Here is an 18,633-nt window from a genome sequence, read left to right as displayed (position 1 = left end):
GGCCTGGGCACTGTCCCTCAGCTCTTCAGCTCAAGGCGAGCGCTCTACCACTTGAGCTACAGCGCCACTTCCAGTTTTCTGGTGGTTTTATTGGAGATAGGAGTCTCACAGTCTTTCCTGCCCGGGCTGGCTTTGAACCGCGACCCTCAGATCTCAGCCTCCTGAGTAGCTAGGATTACAGGCGTGAGCCACCAGCGCCCGGCTCTCAACAAATTAATTTCATGGTAAAAAGGAGAGAAGCTTTTGCTGAATATAAGAGACTTTAGAGGAGTGTTGTGGTAGTAAATGTTTAACACCAAATTCTCTTGTGGAAAAGAAAACACTGATTTCTAGTATTTGCTGATTTTTGTAGTGTAAATGCTCCTACAATTGATAATTTCAGGTTACCAGTATGACCTCAGTGAATGCTAAGTTGGGAAGAAATGTACAATGACATTCATTCTTTGGTACTTCCACTACATATACTCAATAGCTATAAACCTCAAATGCATAAATATGCAGGCATTCTATCACCTGACCACTCTATTAGTCCCTTTTTGCATTGAGATAGGGTCTGTGATCTTCCTATTGTGTTTCTCTTTGTCACTGGAGTGTTAGGTGTGCAGCATTATGTCTAGCTATTGATTGTGAACTATGCTCAGGCTGGCTTTAAACCACAATTTTCTGATTCCAGCTCTCAAGTAGTTAAGATTACAGGTTTGCACCACTGTGTCTGGCTTAATAGCCTGAGTTATTTAAAAAAGGAAAGAAGAAAAGAAAAGGTCCTGGCCAGGTGCTGGTGGCTCATGATTATAATCCTCTTCAGGAGGATTATTAAAACTCTTCAGGAGGCTGTTATAAGAAGAATATGGTTCAAAGCCAGTTTGGGTAGGAAAGTCTCCAGCTAACCAGTAAAAGCCAAAAGTGGAGGTCAACTGGTAAAGCACCATCCTTGAGTGAAAAAAGCTAAGGGACCATGAGTTAAAGCCATAGTACCAACAAGCAAACAAAAAAGGTCCTATGTGATGCCTTAAATATACTTTAAAATATTACAAGATGTGAAAGATGTGGGAGTAGATAGCTGAAACAAGGTTTACAATGATGATTGCTATTGAAGGTGGTCATGGTTATATGGGATTTATTATATGATTCTACTTTTTATTAAGTTTCAACGTTTCTATAAAAGGCAAAAAAAAGCTATAATGTCTTTTTTGTTGTTGTTCATGAGGCCTGAACTCTGGGCCTGAGCACTGTCTCTCAGCTCTTTAACTCAAGGCTAGTGCTCTACCACTTGAGCCACAACGCCACTTCCAGTTATTTTTTTTTGCTTATGTAGTGCTGAGGAATTGAACCCAGGGCCTCAGGCATGCAAGGCAAGCATCCTACCTCTGAGCTACCTTCCCAGCCCCTGTTTTTGCTTTTAACATGGAGAGTCATAAATACAAGTGTTTTGTACTTGATTTGTAAGTTACAGTACACCAACTGTTTTCATTTAGGAGGAGAGAAAGACATTCTATTTACTCAAGGCTGGAACATGGGTAAGATGTCAATGGAAAGGTTACAGAGGGTATAGTGTTGTATACCTGTATAATATCAGTTATTTAGGGGGTTTCTGGCAGGAGGATCCTAAGTTTGAGGCCAGGCCAGGCACTCTGTCTCCAAGCAAACAAACAAGATATTTTTTTCTAATTCAAAAACCTAATTGTTATGCTATATGCGTATTTCAGGATTGTACATGTTCCCCTCTTTTATAGTATCAGCATTGTCTATATCATTGGGATTATTTTTAGTACCTGTTTATGATCACATAAATAAAATATAATGTATAAATTTGCCTTTGTTGGGAGATTTAGATTATTTACAAATCGCAACATCTTTTTTGATTTTGCCGGTCCTGGGGCTTGAACTCAAGGCCTGGGCACTGTCGCTGAGCTTCTTTTTGTTCAAGGCTAGCACTCTACCACTTGAGCCACAGCACCACTTCTGGCTTTTTCTGTTTATGTGATACTGAGGAATCGAACCCAGGACTTCATGCATGCTAGGCAAGCATTCTACCACGAAAGCACATTCTCAGCCAATGTCTTTTTTTAAATCAGTCCTGGGGCTTGAACTCAGGGCATGGGCACTGTCCCTGATCTTCTTTTGCTCAAGGCTAGCACTCTACCACTTGAGCCTCAGCACCATTTCTGTCTTTTTCTGTTTATGTGGCACTGAGGAATCGAACCCAGGGCTTCATGCATGCTAGGCAAGCACTCCACCACGAAGGCACATTCCCAGCCAGCAACATCTTTTTTGAGGAACTTATGTGCATGTATTTATCTCTTGTAATACTTGAATGTGGTTTTGTGATAAAAAAAAATAATGTTTAGCTGGAAATGTGGGCCAGCAGTAGAGTGTCTGCCTAGCAAGTACAAGTCTCTGAGTTCAAACTCCTATAACGAACTACTAAAAATGTTTAATTAATGTGCTGACTTGGGGTTTCAAAGACTTTATTAATGATAAGAAATCATTTTTCCTCTCCCAGGGTATAAAACCAGCCAGCTTCAATAAAGTCACTGATCCAGAAGTAAAAGAAATCATTGAAGGATGTATTCGTCAAAACAAATCTGAAAGGTAGGTGTAGTGTAGGGAAATGATGTAAAGTAATGGTTGCATTTTTCTCTTACTTTGTACTGAGTCTTTTTTTTTTTTTTTTTTGGGTCCGAACTCTGGGCCTGGGCGCTGTCCCTCAGCTCTTCAGCTCAAGGCTAGGGCTCTACCACTTGAGCCAGTGCACCACTTCCGGCTTTTTTTCTTTTTGCTTATGTGGTACTGAGGAATCGAACCCAGGGCCTCAGGCATGCAAGGCAAGCGCTCTACCACTGAGCCACCTTCCCAGCCCCTGAGTCATTTTTTTGACCTCATGCTTTTCCTTTGTAATGAGTTTGACCTTTGAGTGGGAGCCAAACTGTGTAGAGCAGTGTATCAGTGAATGTGTTTGCTGGTTTAGAAATGCTGCTGTATCTTTTCAGTACTAGGGATTGAATCCAGGGCTTCTTACATATTAGGCAAGTGCTTTATAGTTTGAAAAATGCCCAGAGGCATGCTTGCCATTTTAGACTTTAATATCATATGCTGAATTATCCTTAAAATAACATTTAGGTTGTCTTTCTATATATATGTTGTGATAAACTTTCATCATCATTAGCTATCAGTTTAATAGTTAGTTGGCCCTCACAAGTTAGCAAATAATTGAGACTAAACTTATATATTTGATCATATATCTTGTGTCAAAAACAATGGGAAGCTAAGATGAATACTTTTGTTCAAAAAGCATTATTGTAGGTTTATTTATATCACAATTTGTGTTTTTCTGTAGACTCTTTTTTAGTGTTAATTTTGTCTTCCCTTTAATTTGAATCTTGGACAATTGCTTACAAGCTGGTAGGTTCATCTTTTGTTTTTCACCTCCACATTAATGATGATTAGTAAAGATGATCTATCCTATAGAATAATTCCATGAGTATGTCATTGACTCTCCCTGTTTGTTTGTTTGTTTGTTTTTGTTGCCAAGCTTGGGGCTTGCACTCAGGGCCTGGGCACTGTCCCTGAGCTTCTTTTGCTCAAGGCTAGTATTCTACTAGTTGAGCCGCAGCACCACTTCCAGCCTTTTCTGTTTATGTGGTCTGAGGAATTGAACCCAGGGCTTCATGCATGCTAGGCAAGTACTCTACCATTAAACCACATTCCCAGCCCCTTGTTTTTGTTTCTTGCCAGTCCTGGAGCTTGAACTCTGGGCCTGGGCCTTATCCCTGGGCTTCTTTTGCTTAAAGCTAACACCCTACCACTTGACCCACAGTGCTACTTTTGGCTTTTTCTGTGATTAATTGGAAATAAGAGTCTCAAGGACTTTCCTGCTCATGCTGGCTTCAAAACACAATCCTCAGATTCCAGCCTCCTGAGAAGCTAGGATTACAGGCGTGAGACACTTGTGCCTGGCTGTTTTGTTTTGTGTGTGTGTGTGTATGTGTGTTCTTGGGGCTTGAACTCAGGTCCTTGGTGCTATACCTAGGTGCTCAAGGATAGCAGTTTACCACTTGAGTCACAACTGCCCTTCTGGCTTTCTGGTGGCTAACTAGAGATAATAGTTTGTCACAGACTTTCCTGGTCAGGCTAGTTTAGAACCTCAATCCTCAGATCTCAGCCTCTTGAGTGGATAGGATTATAGCATGAGCCACTGACGCCCAGTTTCTCCCTGTTTTTAATAGTGTCTACCCAATTTCAGAGTTGCATATCTCAGGTTGTATAAAACCACTAAAGAAAGACCTATTTAATATTGGCTTTATTATAAAACATTTTTAGTGTTTGTACAAAAAGATGATTATTAATTTTAGTGAAATTAACTTAAGATATACTATTTTAGTCATTTGAAGTGTATAATTCAGTGGCATTAAGTACATTCCTTTGTATACAATCATTACCACTATCAGCTCCAGAATTTTCTCATCATTCCAAAGTAAAACTTCATATGCACTAAACCTCAACTCCCCATTTCTTCTCTGTTCTCCCTTCTAACCCTGTGGATATGCCTGTTTTAGGATCCTCACATAAGTGAACCAAACAGTGTTTGTTCATTTGTGTTGACTTTATTTAATCTAACACAGATTTTTTTTCAAGGTTGATTCCCATTGTAGTACATATTAGAGTTTTCCTCCTTTATTTTGTGCCAGTACTGGGGCTTGAATTCAGAGCCTGGTTGCTATCCCTTAGCTTTTTGGCTAAGGTTGGTGCTGTACTGCTTGAGCCATACCTCCACTTCCACTTTTTTTCTTAAAATATATATTTTTTATTGTAAAGATACTGTACAGAGAGGTTACAGTTACGTGAGCAATGTAATGAGCATTGTTACACCCTCCTTTGTTTTTCCCCTACCATCCCTTTCCTCCCCACCTCCCCAACTCCTCCATACCCCCTCCCCCCCCAAAGTTGTAAAGTTCATTTTCACATATTGTCTTGTACATCCCATTGTTACAGTGGGTCATCCTGTATCCTTATTTATTTCCCTTACCCTCCCCATATTAGAATAATGTATATACAAGATGTAGGACACTGGCATCAAATACAGTGACAACAGTACCATGGGGAAAGAACATACAAAGAAACAAAAAAAATCACACAGTACATTATAAGTACATTGAAAACAGCAGCAACAAAGATAAAACCTCTTGTGTCCCTATCTTGGGGTTCATTTCGCTTAGCATCAGGTTATATGGTCATATGTACATAGCTTTTGACCACTTGTGCTTGTCTTAGACGTATACTAGTTATTGCAGATAAGGGAAACCATGTGACCTATGTTTCTTTAGGCCTGGCTTACTTCACTTAATCTACTTCCAACTTTATGGTAGTTAATTTGACATAAGACTCTCATGGACTCTCCTGTGCACTGGCTTTGAACTGGAATCCTTAGGTCTCAGCCTCTTGAATAGGTAGGAATATATTGCATAAGCCACTAGCGTCCAGTTCCCCCTTTTTAAGACTGAATAATTGCCCAATTATATGAATAGGCTACATTTTGTTTATAAATTCATTTGTTGATAGACATTTAGGTTATTTTTACCTTTTGATTACTATGTGTTTTGCTTTACAAATGTTGGTATATGGCTAAGTTCCTGCTGTCAGATTTTTTGAATATATACCCAAGAGTGGAATTCCTGGATTATATGACAATTATATGTTTTTATTTATTTTTTTTGTCAGTTGTGGGGCCTGAACTCTGGGCCTGGATGCTGTCCCTCAACTCTTCAGCTCAAGGCTATCACTCTACCACTTGAGCCACAGCACCATTCTGGCTTTTTCTGCTTATGTAGTGCTGAGGAATTGAACCCAGGGCCTCATGCATGCAAGGCAAGCACTCTACCACTGAGCCACCTTCCCAGCCCCGACAATTCTGTGTTTAACTATTTGAAGAACTGCCAAATTGTTATCACTGCACCTGCACCACTTTATAGATTTCATCCTGGTGGTGCTAGGGTTCAAACTCAGATCTTCATGCTTATTAGGCAGGCAGTACATCTTAGCACATTGATTATTTGTAAGATAAGGTTTTACTTTTTGCCTGGGCTGGCCTCATTACATGATCTTCCTGAGTAGCTAGGGTTTAATGTTTATTTTTTTCTTTTTTTTATCTTTTTTGGGTTTAATGTTTATTAAATGATTTTCATCTTGTAACAGAAAAACTGATAACAAGATGTATGCTTTGTTTATTAGGTTGTCTATCAGAGATCTTTTAAACCATGCATTTTTTGCTGAGGACACAGGACTTAGGGTGGAGTTAGCAGAGGAAGATGATTGCTCAAATTCATCCCTGGCTCTAAGGCTATGGGTCGAAGACCCTAAGAAATTGAAAGGAAAACACAAAGATAATGAAGCTATTGAATTCAGCTTCAATTTGGAAACAGATACACCTGAAGAAGTAGCATATGAAATGGTAAGTAAATCTTACTGTTCTTGGCCCCATTTCTTGTGGTATCAGGACTGATTCCTTTCTCCTTTTCCCTCTTTTCTCCTTTTTTCTTTTCTTTTTGTGCCAGACTTGGGGCTTGAACTCAGGGCCTGGACAGTGTCCCTGAATTTTTTGGTCAAGTCTAATGCGCTACCATTTGAATTTCAATCCTTAGATCTCAGCCACCTGAGTAATTAGGATTATATAGCTACCAGTCCCTGGCTTATTTGTTTGTTCGTTCATTCATTCATTCATTCATTCTGGGCCTGTTCTGGGCTTGAACTCTGGGCCTGGGCACTGACCCTGAGCTTCTTTATGCTCATCAGTAGTGTTCTACCACTTGAGCCACAGCTCTACTTCTGGCTTTGTGGTACCTAAAAGTCTCATGGACTTTTCTGCCTGATCTGGCTTTGAACTGAGATCCTCAGATCCCAGCTTTCTGAGTAGCTAGGGTTACAGATGTGAGCCACCAGTTCTGGTCTCCTTTTGTTGTAATTTAAATTATTTTGCTATTATGAAGTATATATTAACAACAGTATATTAAATTTGTATGTATAAGACAAAGAAACATAAAATACTACTTAGAAAACAGAACGTTCATTGCCTTAGTAACCACTTTCATGTCCTTCCCAGCTGTATCTCATCCCTCATCATAGCAGGCAATATTTGCCCTGACTTTCTCCTTACTCCTTCCTTTTGTTTTTCCTTGTAGTTTATCAAAGTGGAATATATTGTTCTGTTTTGAAAACCTAAATATAAAGAATGTATCTGTTCTTTACCCAAGGGGAAATATTGGATGATTAGATAAAGAGTTCCTGGGGAGAATAAGCTTCTCAGAGTTTCTGGGTCATTGTCTGGCTTCAGCTTCCCTAAGGGTGTACAAGAACAGTTTCTGGGGAAATTAAAGCCTAAGGTCACCAGTGAGTGTAGGGAAAGAAGCTCATGACTGGGCACTGGCAAGGCTTTTGTATGGACTAGAAATAAGTAGTCTGCTAATGATTGGATGGGGAATAGGAGCAGGGGCGTGAGGGTATTCTGATATTTTTGTTTCTAATCTCTCCATACCCAGCCCCCACCCTCAGTAGCTCACAGAAGAAAAGTACTGAGGGGTAAAATGCCTGTCCACACCTGCTCCCTGCAGCTGTAGTGCTCCTGGGAGGGGTAGGCAAGACCAGCTGGGTCCTGTCTGAGCTGCTTTGACTCCTGACTTTAAGGACAGGTGGGACTGGGACAATGACAGTTGGATCTTGATGATGATAGCCCCGAACATGACTGCCATTCTAGTCACACTATTTTAATCTATAATTATTATCTTATGTCTCTGGTATGTAACTATGATCTGGGAGTTTTATTTAATGTTTTCTTATACTTCTCTTAGCTTCAGTCCTATATTGGGTTTTATGTTTCCTAAATTCCATCTCTCTTTCCTGACTTATCTTTTTGCTTTAGAACACACTTTCTCTTGCATTGTTTTTATGTTATTGTTATTTTTTCTCTGTGTGTGTGTGTACGCATGTGTGTGTGTGTGTGTGTTGGTCCTGGGTGTCAGTACTTGCTGGGGGTGATCTTGGGACCTGGGCACCATAACTGAGCCTTTTTGCTCAAGGCTAGCTCTCTACCACTTGATCCACAGCTTTACTTTCAGTTTTGGGTGGTTAATTGGAAATACAAGAGTCTCACAAACTTTCCTTCTTGGGGTGGTTTCAAACTTTGATCTTCAGATCTAAGCCTCATAATAGCTAGGATTACAGGCATGAGCCACCAGTGCTTGGGTTGTTATTATTATTTTTATTGCAATACTAGGACTTGAGTTCATCTCTTGCTTGCTGTACAATCATTCTACCATTTGAGCCATGCCTCCAGCCCTCTTCCAGCTTTTTGAAATTGTATGTTACATACTTTTATATTATTTAAATTATTTTCATGAACATAGTGTTTCAGAATAAATAAAAACAAGGTAAAATGATTTCAATTAAGATTTAAAAGGAATATGAGATTAAAAAGGAATAAAATACATCCTCAATCCTACCAATATGCAGAGAGAGAAAAATCACAGTAAATACTGACTGTACAGTGTTTTCTGCCAACTTTTTTTTTTTTAAAAAAGGGGATTCGTTCTAGCTCTCAAGTTTTCATTAGGGATCCATTTATTTCTCATCTGTAAAAGTTTGTATCTTCATTTTCTTAGTGTTCTAAAATTTCACAATGATGTACCTTGGTTTGATATGTCATGGTTTAATGTTTCTTAATCTAGACCACATCAACTTGTTAACCCAAGTATTTTGGTTTCTAAGAAAGTTAAAGTAGTTTGTTGATACTTTCTTCTTTGTCTTCTGTTTCTGGAACTACTGCTAATTTGGATGGTGGATCTTTTAGACTGTTGCTCCAATATTCATATCTTTTCTACTTTCTATTCCTTGGTCTGTTTGTCGTGGAGCTTGAACTTGGGCCTGGGCACTGTCCCTGAGCTCTTCTGCTCAGGCTAAGTACTCTACTACTTGAACTACAGTGCCACTTTCAGTTTTTCTGGTGGTTAGTTGAAAATAAGAGTCTCATGGACTTTCCTGCTTGGGCTAGCTTTAAACCGTGATCTGATCTCAGCCTTCGGAGTAGCAAGGATTTAGACCTTAGCCACCAATGCCCAGCTTCCTTGGTTTTTCATTCTCTACCCTGGAAGATAATATCAGCTTTAGTTTCTATCCCTTCTTTGAGTTTTCATTTCTGCTATCATATATTTTAATATATATATTTTATTGTAAAGATACCTTACAGAGGAGTTATAGTTACATGAGTAAGATAATGAGTACATTTCCTTTTGAGTATTGTTCCCCCCTCCTTTGTTTTTCCCCTACCATCTCTTCTTTCCCCACCTCCCCAACTCCTCCCTACCCCTCCCCAACTCCTCCCTCCCCCTCCCCAAGTTGTAAGGTTCGTTTTCAACATAGCATCTTCTATTTCTCATTGTTACAATGGGTCACCATGTATCCTTGTTTCAGCATTTTGTTATATCCCTTCCCCTCCCCAAATTAGAAAATGTATATACAAGGTGCAGGGTACCAGAATCAAATACAGTGAAAACAGGGGTTATACCATGAGGGAAGAACATACAAAAGAAACAAAAAATTCACATAGTACATTATAAGTACATTAAAAACAACAGCAACAAAGAGCCTCTTTTGTCCCAATTTTGGGATTAATTTCACTTAGAATCAGGTTATATGATCATATGTATATAGCTTTTGACTTTTTCTACTTATCTGGTAAGATTATCCTAGATGTATACTAGTTATTGCAAATAAGAGAAACCATGGGACCTATGTTTCTTTGGTTCTGGCTTATTTCACTTACTATAATTTTTTCCAAGTCTTTCCATTTCCTAACATATGGAGTGGTATCATTCTTTCTGATGGAGGCATAGAATTCCATTATATATACACCACATTTTTTTGGTCCATTCATCTACTGAGGAGCATCTGGGTTGGTTCCATATCTTAGCTACAGTGAATAATGCTGCGTGCTATCATTTATTTGAACTTCAAAAATCTTTTAAAAATTTTGTCTGTTCCCCTTTTAAGTAGACATCTTTGTTCTCATAGGTGCAACCTCAAACCTTTATCAAGTTAGTGTGTGTGTGTGTGTGTGTGTATGTGTTCCTGTATTGTGGTTTGTACATACCATGTGACCAGCACTTTTTTGTTCTGGCTATTTATTTATTTATTTTTTGGCTATTTATTTTTTTTGTGCTGTTCCTGAGGCTTAAACTCAGAGCCTGGGTGCAGTCTCTGAATTTTTGTGCTCAAGGCTCTACTGCTTGAACCACACAGCTCCACTTCCAGCTTATGGGTGGTTAATTGGAAACAAGAGTCTTTTTTAAAAAATAGGTTTTTTATTGTGATAACACCATACAGAGGCATTACAATTACATGAGCAATGTAATGAGTACATTTCTTATCAAGCATTGTTGTCTCCTCCTTTGTTTTTCCCCCACCATCCCTGCCGTCCCATCTCCACGACTACATCCACCCCCCCCCCGCCAAAGTTGTAAAGTTCATTTTCGACAGTGTCTTGTACATCTCATTGTTGCAATGAGTCCACCTGTATACGTATTTAAACAATTTGTTTTTTCCCTTCCCCTCCCCAAATTATACCAACATCAAATACAGTGGAAACAGGGGTTATACCGTGGGGGAGAGACATATAAAGCAATAAAAAAAATCACCTTATAAATACAATAGTAAGAAAAAAACCACTTGGGTCCTTACCTTGTGGTTCATTTTGCCTAACATCAACTTATCTGACCATTTCTACTTGTCTCAGACATATACTAGTAATTGCAAATAAGGGAAACCATGGGACCTATGTTTCTTTGGGCCTGGCTTACTTCACTTAATATAATTTTTTCCAACTCTTTCCATTTCCTAACAAATGGGATAATGACATTCTTTCTGATGGAGGCATAGAATTCCATTGTGTATATATACCACATTTTCTTGATCCATTCATCTACTGAGGGGCATCTGGGTTGGTTCCATATCTTAGCTATGGTAAATAATGCTGCAATAAACATAGTTGTGCTGGTACTACTTCCCAAAGTGGTAGAACAAGTTTACACTCCCACCAACAATGCAGGAAGTTTCCCTTCTGTCCACATCCCCTCCAGCATCTGTTGTTATTAGAGTTGGAAATAAGAGTCTTAAGGACTTTATTGCCCAGGCTGGCTTTGAACCAGCCTCAGCTTCCTGAGTAGCTAGGATTGTAAGCATGAACTACCAGCTTTCCCCCCCCAGCTGCCCTTAACTGCAGTCATCCTATTTATGCTTTCTGTACTCTTTAGGGTTTTTTTTTTATTGGTTGTGGGGCTTGAACTCTGGGTTTGGGCACTGTCCCTGAGCTCTTCAGTTCAAACAGTACATACCACCACACTCAACTCTTTTTTAAAAAAGATTATTGTAAAGTTTTTTAGGGGAGCCATATTTCCCCCAAGAGGGAGCATATGGCATCCATCCAGGTAGCAGGAAGAGTCTGGGGGTAGGAAGTGAGGTAGATGGGACCTCAGGTGGTCTGGGAGGAGAGAGAGAGGGGCCAACTGTAGTGCCGGAACTCCTGGGCAGAGAGGAGGTCTGGGTGGAGCTGGGGACCAAAGGTGGGCATAATGCTCATATTCCCAGCTCTCCAACTCTTTTTTTTTAGATGAAATGTGAAACTTTTTTTGCCTGGGTTGTTCTAGAACCATGAAACTCTTTTTCTCCCTCCCTCCCTCTTTCCCTCGAACTTCTTCCTTTAATTTCTTTCAAAAAGTCTCACTTCAGGCTCTGAATTTGCTATGTAGGCTCACCTCTATCTTGAGATCCTCTTTCCACATATTGGGATTATAGGCATATGCCATTATATCCTGCCTAAACCTGAAGTATTTCAGTAATGCGTGATAATGCTATAATTTCTCACTATGAAGCCTGGGATAGCCTGTAATTCCCAATCCTTTTGCCTTACTTTCCCAAGTGCTGGCATTATAGGTATGAACCACCATGCCCTTCTTGCTTTACTTACATCTACATTACAGGCTATCACATGTACTTATGTCTTTGATTAAGGATTTTAGAAACAAATTAGCTATTATTTAATAGCATTTGGGAGTTGAGTTATAAAATAATGATGGGCATTAAAAGAAAGATCCAGTGTTTAATGTTAGGTAAATAGTTTATTTATTGTGTTTTGTTTGTAGGTCAAGTCTGGATTCTTCCATGAAAGTGATTCCAAAGCTGTTGCTAAATCTATTAGAGATCGAGTGACCCTGATTAAAAAGACAAGGGAGAAGAAGCCTGCTAGCTGTTCTGAAGAACGCCGGGATTCTCAGTGCAAGTCTACAGGGAATGTACTCCCTCAGCAACAGACTGCAACTTTGCCACCTGCTCCTGTTCAGCACAATGGGGCTGAAAGTGAAGAAACAGAAGTTGATCAACATGTTCGACAGCAACTTCTCCAGAGAAATCCACAGCAGCCCTGCTTCTCTGTTAGAGGTAAAACAGTTACACTTCATAAAAACAAATGAAGGTCCAGTTATATTCCCTTATTTTTAAATGGCATGTGTGTGCTTTTCAGAGCCTTTGGCGATCTATTATTTTATCTAGCCTTTTACAAAGCCCCAGAAGTAGACACCAGGGAGTTTGTTCTCCCCACTCTCCCTCCTGTTCCTGAGCTTTGCTCAAAGCTAGCACACTACCATTTGCCACAGCTACACTTCCAGCTCTTTTGGTGGTTAATTGGAAATAAGAGTCTTACAGACTTTCTTGGCCAGGCTGACTTTAAACTGTGATCGCCAGCTCTCAGCCTCCTAAGTACCTACCTGAGTAGCTAGGATTACAGGTATGAGCCACTGGCATCCAGTTCTATCCCCTTTTTAAAATTAAGTGGAACGTCTGTCAATGACTGTCTAATGTGTTAGTTGTAGGAGGATTATACTGTGCCAACTAGTTTTGTTCACAGAAAAAAAATGACCTTGCTAACAAGTTAAGAGTCTTGCAAAATTTTAGTTGTTCATGGCTCTGATACTCAGGATGCTGAGATCTGAGGATTGTAGTTTGAAGCCAGTTGACAAAGGAAAGTTTTTGTGACTCATCTCCAATTAAGCACCACAAAGCCGGAATTGGAGCTTTCTAGCCTTGAGCAAAAAAGCTCAGTAACAGTGCCCAAGCCCTGAAGTTGAATCCTCAGAACCAGCACAAAATAAATAGCCTAACATAAATCCTTTTTTTTGGTTGGTTGTAGGGCTTGAACTCTGGGCCTGGGCGCTGTCTCTCAGCTCTTGAACTCAAGCACTCTACCTCTTGAGCCACAGCACCCCTTCCGGTTTTCTGCTGTTTTATTAGGGAGAAGAGTTTCATAGACTTTCCTGCCTGGGCTGGCTTTGAACCAAGATCCTCAGATCTCAGCCTGCTGAGTAGCTAGGATTACAGGTGTGAGCCACCAGCGCCCGGCTAACAGAAATCTTTTTTGTTGTTGTTGTTGTTGGTCGTGGGGCTTGAACTCTGGGCTTGGGCACTGTCCCTCAGCTCTTCAGCCCAAGGCTAGTGCTCTACCACTTGAGCCACAGCACCATTTCCGGTTTTCTGGTAGTTAATTGCAGATAAGAGTCTCACGGACTTTACTGCCCAGGCTGGCTTTGAACCGCCATCCTTAGATCTCAGCCTCCTGAGTAGCTAGGATTACAAGCATGAGCCACCGACACCCTGAGTAATATACATCTTTTAACAAAGATAATTTAGAACTAAAGATAAAATTTATTTCTCAGGCTGGGAAGGTGGCTCAGTGGTAGAGCGCTTGCCTTGCATGCATGAGGCCCTGGGTTAAATTCTTCAGTACCACATGAGCAGAAAAATCCAGAAGTGGCATTGTGGCTCAAGTGGTAGAGCGCTAGCCTTGAGCTGAAGAGCTGAGGGACAGTGCCCAGGCCCAGAGTTTAGGCCCCACGACCAACAACAACAAAAAAATTATTTATCGAGAAAGAATTTTCTAGATGTTGAAACAATTAGCATTTTAGGCAGTGTTATAAACATAAAATCCCTAGTTTTTTGCTGTAATTGACTGTGTAAAGACATAGTACTTGGGGCTGGGAAGGTGGCTCAGTGGTAGAGCGCTTGCCTTGCATGCCTGAGGCCCTGGGTTCGATTCCTTAGCACCACATAAGCAAAAAAAGAAAAAAGCCGGAAGTGGCACTGTGGCTCAAGTGGTAGAGCGCTAGCCTTGACCTGAAGAGCTGAGGGACAGTGCCCAGGCCCAGAATTCAGGCCCCACGACAGGACCCCCCACCCCCCAAAAAAAGACATAGTACTTACATAGAAAATAATCAATTCTTTTTGCAAAAATAGTATTTTTCTTCCATTTCTAGAAGAGAATATGACACTTACATTAAAAAAAAAATCTTTGTGTATGGGGTAGGTATTGGAGCTTGAATTCAGGTCCTAGGCACTATCCTTTACATTTTTCCACTCAAGGTTGGTACTCTACCACTTGAATCACCTCTCTACTTTCAACATCTTAGTGGTTAGAGATGAGCCTCAGGTACTATCCTGCCTCAGCTGGCTTTGAACCATGATCCTTAGATCTCAGCCTCTAGAGTAACTAGGACTAGCCGGGATTATAGGCGTGAACCAGTGGTGCCCCACATGAGATCTGTGTGCGTGTATGTGTATATGCGTATGTGGCCATTGGTCTAATCCAGGGCCTTGCACATGTTAGACAAGCAATTGATCACTGAGCTATATCACCAATCCTGGGGTTGATTTTTTTTCTTTTTTTTTTTTTTTGCAGTAACTGGAGTTTGAACTTAGGGCCTCCAGCACACTTGGCTTGATTTCTCAGCTTACCCTGTATACTGTACCTCTTGAGCCATGCCTCCAGATTATGAAGTTGATTTTTATGTGCTTGTATTTAGGTTTGTTTTTTAAAGAAAAAATTAAAGCTGGGGAAGATAGGTATGGTATTGTTTGCCTAGAATCCCAGCTTTGGGGAGGCTGAAACAAGAGCACTGAGAGTTTGAGGCTAGCCTGGCTATACACCAAGACCTTGTCTCACAGCCTCCCCGACCTGTTTTTTTTTTTTTTTTTTTTTTTTTTTTTTTTTTTTTTTGCCGGCCGTGGGGCTTGAACTCTGGGCCTGGGCGCTGTCCCTCAGCTCTTCAGCTCAAGGCGAGCGCTCTACCACTTGAGCTACAGCACCACTTTCTGGTTTTCTGGTGGTTTATTGGAGATAGGAGTCTCAAGGTCTCTCCTGCCCGGGCTGGCTTTGAACCGCGATCCTCAGATCTCAGCCTCCTGAGTAGCTAGGATTACAGGCATGAGCCACCAGCGCCCGGCTTGACCTGTTTTTTAAGACTAGAAATTCACTCAGTGTAGAGTACATATTTGTCATGTATGAAGCCCTAGGTTGTATTTAAAAAAACAATAAAAAAGAGGAGAAATTTTTGGTTATGCCACTCTATTGACATTTCATTGATTCATAGAGTTTACATGGTGTTTTTTTTTTTTCCTTCACTCGTGGGGCTTGAACTCTGGGCCTGGGCGCTGTCCCTCAGCTCTTCAGCTCAAGGCGAGCACTCTACCACTTGAACCACAGTGCCACTTCCGGCTTTCTTTTCCTTTTTGGCTTATGTGGTGCTGAGGAATCGAACCCAGGGCCTCATGCATGCAAGGCAAGCACTCTACCACTGAGCCACCTTCCCAGCCCTCTTTTAGGTTTTATATAGAGAAAATACATATAAATATAAAATATATCAATATATAAATATATGAGGTATATATAGGATATATGTATATACACATGTATATATGTGTGTGTGTGTATATATATATATATATATATATATATGTTATTTGAGCTGTCTGGTTGTATAGTAGAAAAGACATTAAAGCAACACTTACTGCTTACTGCTACTTATTTATAGCATTTGGACATTCTGCTTGAAGTTTTTCTTTTTACCTGTTGCTTGTTCTCTTTGTTATAGGTGACAATTTGCCTGACACAGGATCTGGATCAGTTATGCCTTCAGAAACTTCAAGTCAGCCCAATATAGCCTATTCATCAAACCAGCCAATTGGCTCCCAACTGGTTTCTAACATCCCACAGGCTGATATAAATGTTCCAGGGCTAATTTATCCATCTCAGCAATTAGTAGGACATTGCCAGCAAATTTCAGGGGTGAGGTGAAATATTAGATTTTTAATATACAATCATATATTTCCTAAAATGGAAAAGTTTATTCTTAATGTTTTCCCCCTTATTTCACAGTTGCCGATGCAACCAAACCTAACTCAGCCCCAAGTTTTACCTGTGGTTCAAGGTCAGTCTTCTGTTTTGCCTGTACAAGTTGTTGGACCTACAGTTGTTTCACAGCCACAAGTTTCTCCATTATCTACCCAGAAGATCTCACAGGTAAATGTAATACCTGTTTTTATAAGCTATATATTAATTTAAACAAATATAATACTGCCTAGATGTTTCTTTTCTTTTTTGTGCTGATACTGGGCCTTGAACTCAGGGCTTCACACTCTTGCTTAGCATTTTTGCTCAAGGCTGGCACTCCACCACTTGAGACACACCTGTACTTCCAGATTATATTTTTACTGGTTAATTGGAGGTAAGAGTCTCTCATTTTTGTCTCCATAGGCTGTCTGTGAACCATGATCCTCAGATTTCACTGTCTCCTGAGTACCTAGGATTACAGGCCTGGTCTACTAGTGCCCCTGTCTAGATTTTTCTGACAAGCAAAGATTCTCTTTCCTAAATTTATCATAGTGCCCGGCGCCGGTGGCTCACGCCTGTAATCCTAGCTACTCAGGAAGCTGAGATCTGAGGATCGCGGTTCAAAGCCAGCCCGGGCAGGAAAGTCCGTGAGACTCCTATCTCCAATAAACCGCTAGAAAACCGGAAGTGGTGCTATGGCTCAAGCGGTAGAGCGCTCTCCTTGAGCTGAAGAGCATAATGACAGCGCCCAAGCCCAGAGTTCAAGCCCCACGACCAACAAAAAAAAAAATGTTGGGCTGGGAAGGTGGCTCAGTGGTAGAGCGCTTGCCTTGCATGCCTGAGGCCCTGGGTTCGATTCCTCAGCACCACATAAACAAAAAGCTGGAAGTGGCGCTGTGGCTCAAGTGCTAGAGCACTAGCCTTGACCTGAAGAGCTGAGGGACAGTGCCCAGGCCCAGAGTTCAGGCCCCATGACTGGTCCCCCCAAAAAAAGTTATCATAGTTTAGATAAAGGTTACCGAGCGCTAAAAGTTAGTTTATGCATTCTTGCATTCAAGACATTTCTCTTGAGGATGCACCTAATGTAGTATAAGTAGAATCTAGAAGCACTACTTGTATAATTAGAGAAGAAACAACAAACTCAGTATGTAGACAAAAGATCTATTTAGAGCTCAAATTTCTTTTTCTTTGTTAAATAGTGTTTTTCTTCATATTGTCCTTTTCCAGCTTGACAGTAGAGGTGAGGTCTATGTGTTGCACTTAATTAGAAGTTGTTTCTCATAGACCTTCATATTTTTAGCACATTCCTCTACATTCTTGGCTTAATTTTGGTTCGTGTTTATTTCTATTGGAGAAATAAGGAAAAACGTTTTGACTTTCAAACTCATGAAGTCAGTATTACTCACTTCTGACAATGAGTAAACAGTCTTTGAGTTCATGTATTCACATTGTGTCCTGGTTGCCTAAGTTATGGACTCTGAACACATGATTGGGCTTTTCTTTGCTGTTACTAATTTTCTGCCTCTCCACACACCTCGTTACCATTTCCTGAATGTGCCTTTCCTGTGTGGGAGTCAGATGGTCTAAGCCTTTCTCAGTGTCTACCAGCTGGTTTCTTTTTATGAGATTGATGTATAGTCGGTTCTAGTTAAGCAACAAACTTTTAATGATTGCTAGCTTCTGGGGTTATAAAAAAAAAACTTATGATATGAGGGGCTGGGGGTTTAGCCCAGCGGAAGGGTGCCCACCAGGCGCACACAAGGCCCTGGGTTTGGTCCTCAGCCCTGGAAAAAAAATTATGATATGATCCTTGCCCTCAAAGAGGTCACAATCTTATAGGAGAAAGCATACACATACTTGGCAAATGCCTACAGTCTGCTGGAAGTAGATTTAGTCTGATATAATTGAGTGTGCCTAGTATTTGGAAAGCGTTTATGAGTGATATGGTAAGTATCTATAATTGAGATGAATGTGTGGTTGATTTATCTTTTTCTACAAATATACTGTAAAGTATGTTGAATGGATGCCTGGATTTAATTTAGGTTTAGCCACATATGTATAGAGACGTGTATTTAATTAAGTCTTGGTTCCAGAATTTAAAGAAGTTTACAAGACTGTTCTGGAATATTTTTTTTGCTTATTGAAAAATAATGCCTGTGTCAGGTATGGTGGCATTCATCTGAAATCTTAAAAGTTGGGAGGCTGAGACAAGAGGATTGTAATTTTGAGGCCAGCCTGAGCTACATAGAGAGTACCAGGTCAGTTTGGGCTGCATAGTGAGACCCCATCTTTAAAAAAAGTGGTAATAATAACAAATAACTTTAAAATGATGCCCATAAAATTAGGAAGAAGTGACAATTACCTGTTATCCCTCTTATTAGAGATCGCTTACTGTTAGTGTTTGAGGATATAGCCTTTGGATTTCTCTTTTC

At 40.3% G+C, this 18,633-nt stretch overlaps 1 protein-coding gene across 1 annotated transcript in view; it reads left to right on the top strand.

Moving 5' to 3' along the window:
* Wnk3 (WNK lysine deficient protein kinase 3) overlaps window positions 1–18,633 on the top strand; it is a 107,344-nt gene that overhangs the window by 19,351 nt on the left and 69,360 nt on the right. Inside the window, exons 5-9 of the mRNA XM_013035800.1 lie at window positions 2,504–2,592; window positions 6,229–6,448; window positions 12,186–12,480; window positions 15,963–16,156; window positions 16,247–16,396. Of these exons, the coding sequence (XP_012891254.1) occupies window positions 2,504–2,592; window positions 6,229–6,448; window positions 12,186–12,480; window positions 15,963–16,156; window positions 16,247–16,396 (948 nt within the window). The remainder of the gene's footprint in view (window positions 1–2,503; window positions 2,593–6,228; window positions 6,449–12,185; window positions 12,481–15,962; window positions 16,157–16,246; window positions 16,397–18,633) is intronic.

Source organism: Dipodomys ordii, unplaced genomic scaffold (assembly GCF_000151885.1).
Source record: "Dipodomys ordii isolate 6190 unplaced genomic scaffold, Dord_2.0 Scaffold221, whole genome shotgun sequence".
Taxonomy (NCBI): domain Eukaryota; kingdom Metazoa; phylum Chordata; class Mammalia; order Rodentia; family Heteromyidae; genus Dipodomys; species Dipodomys ordii.
This window is presented reverse-complemented; position numbering and strand designations above follow the sequence as displayed.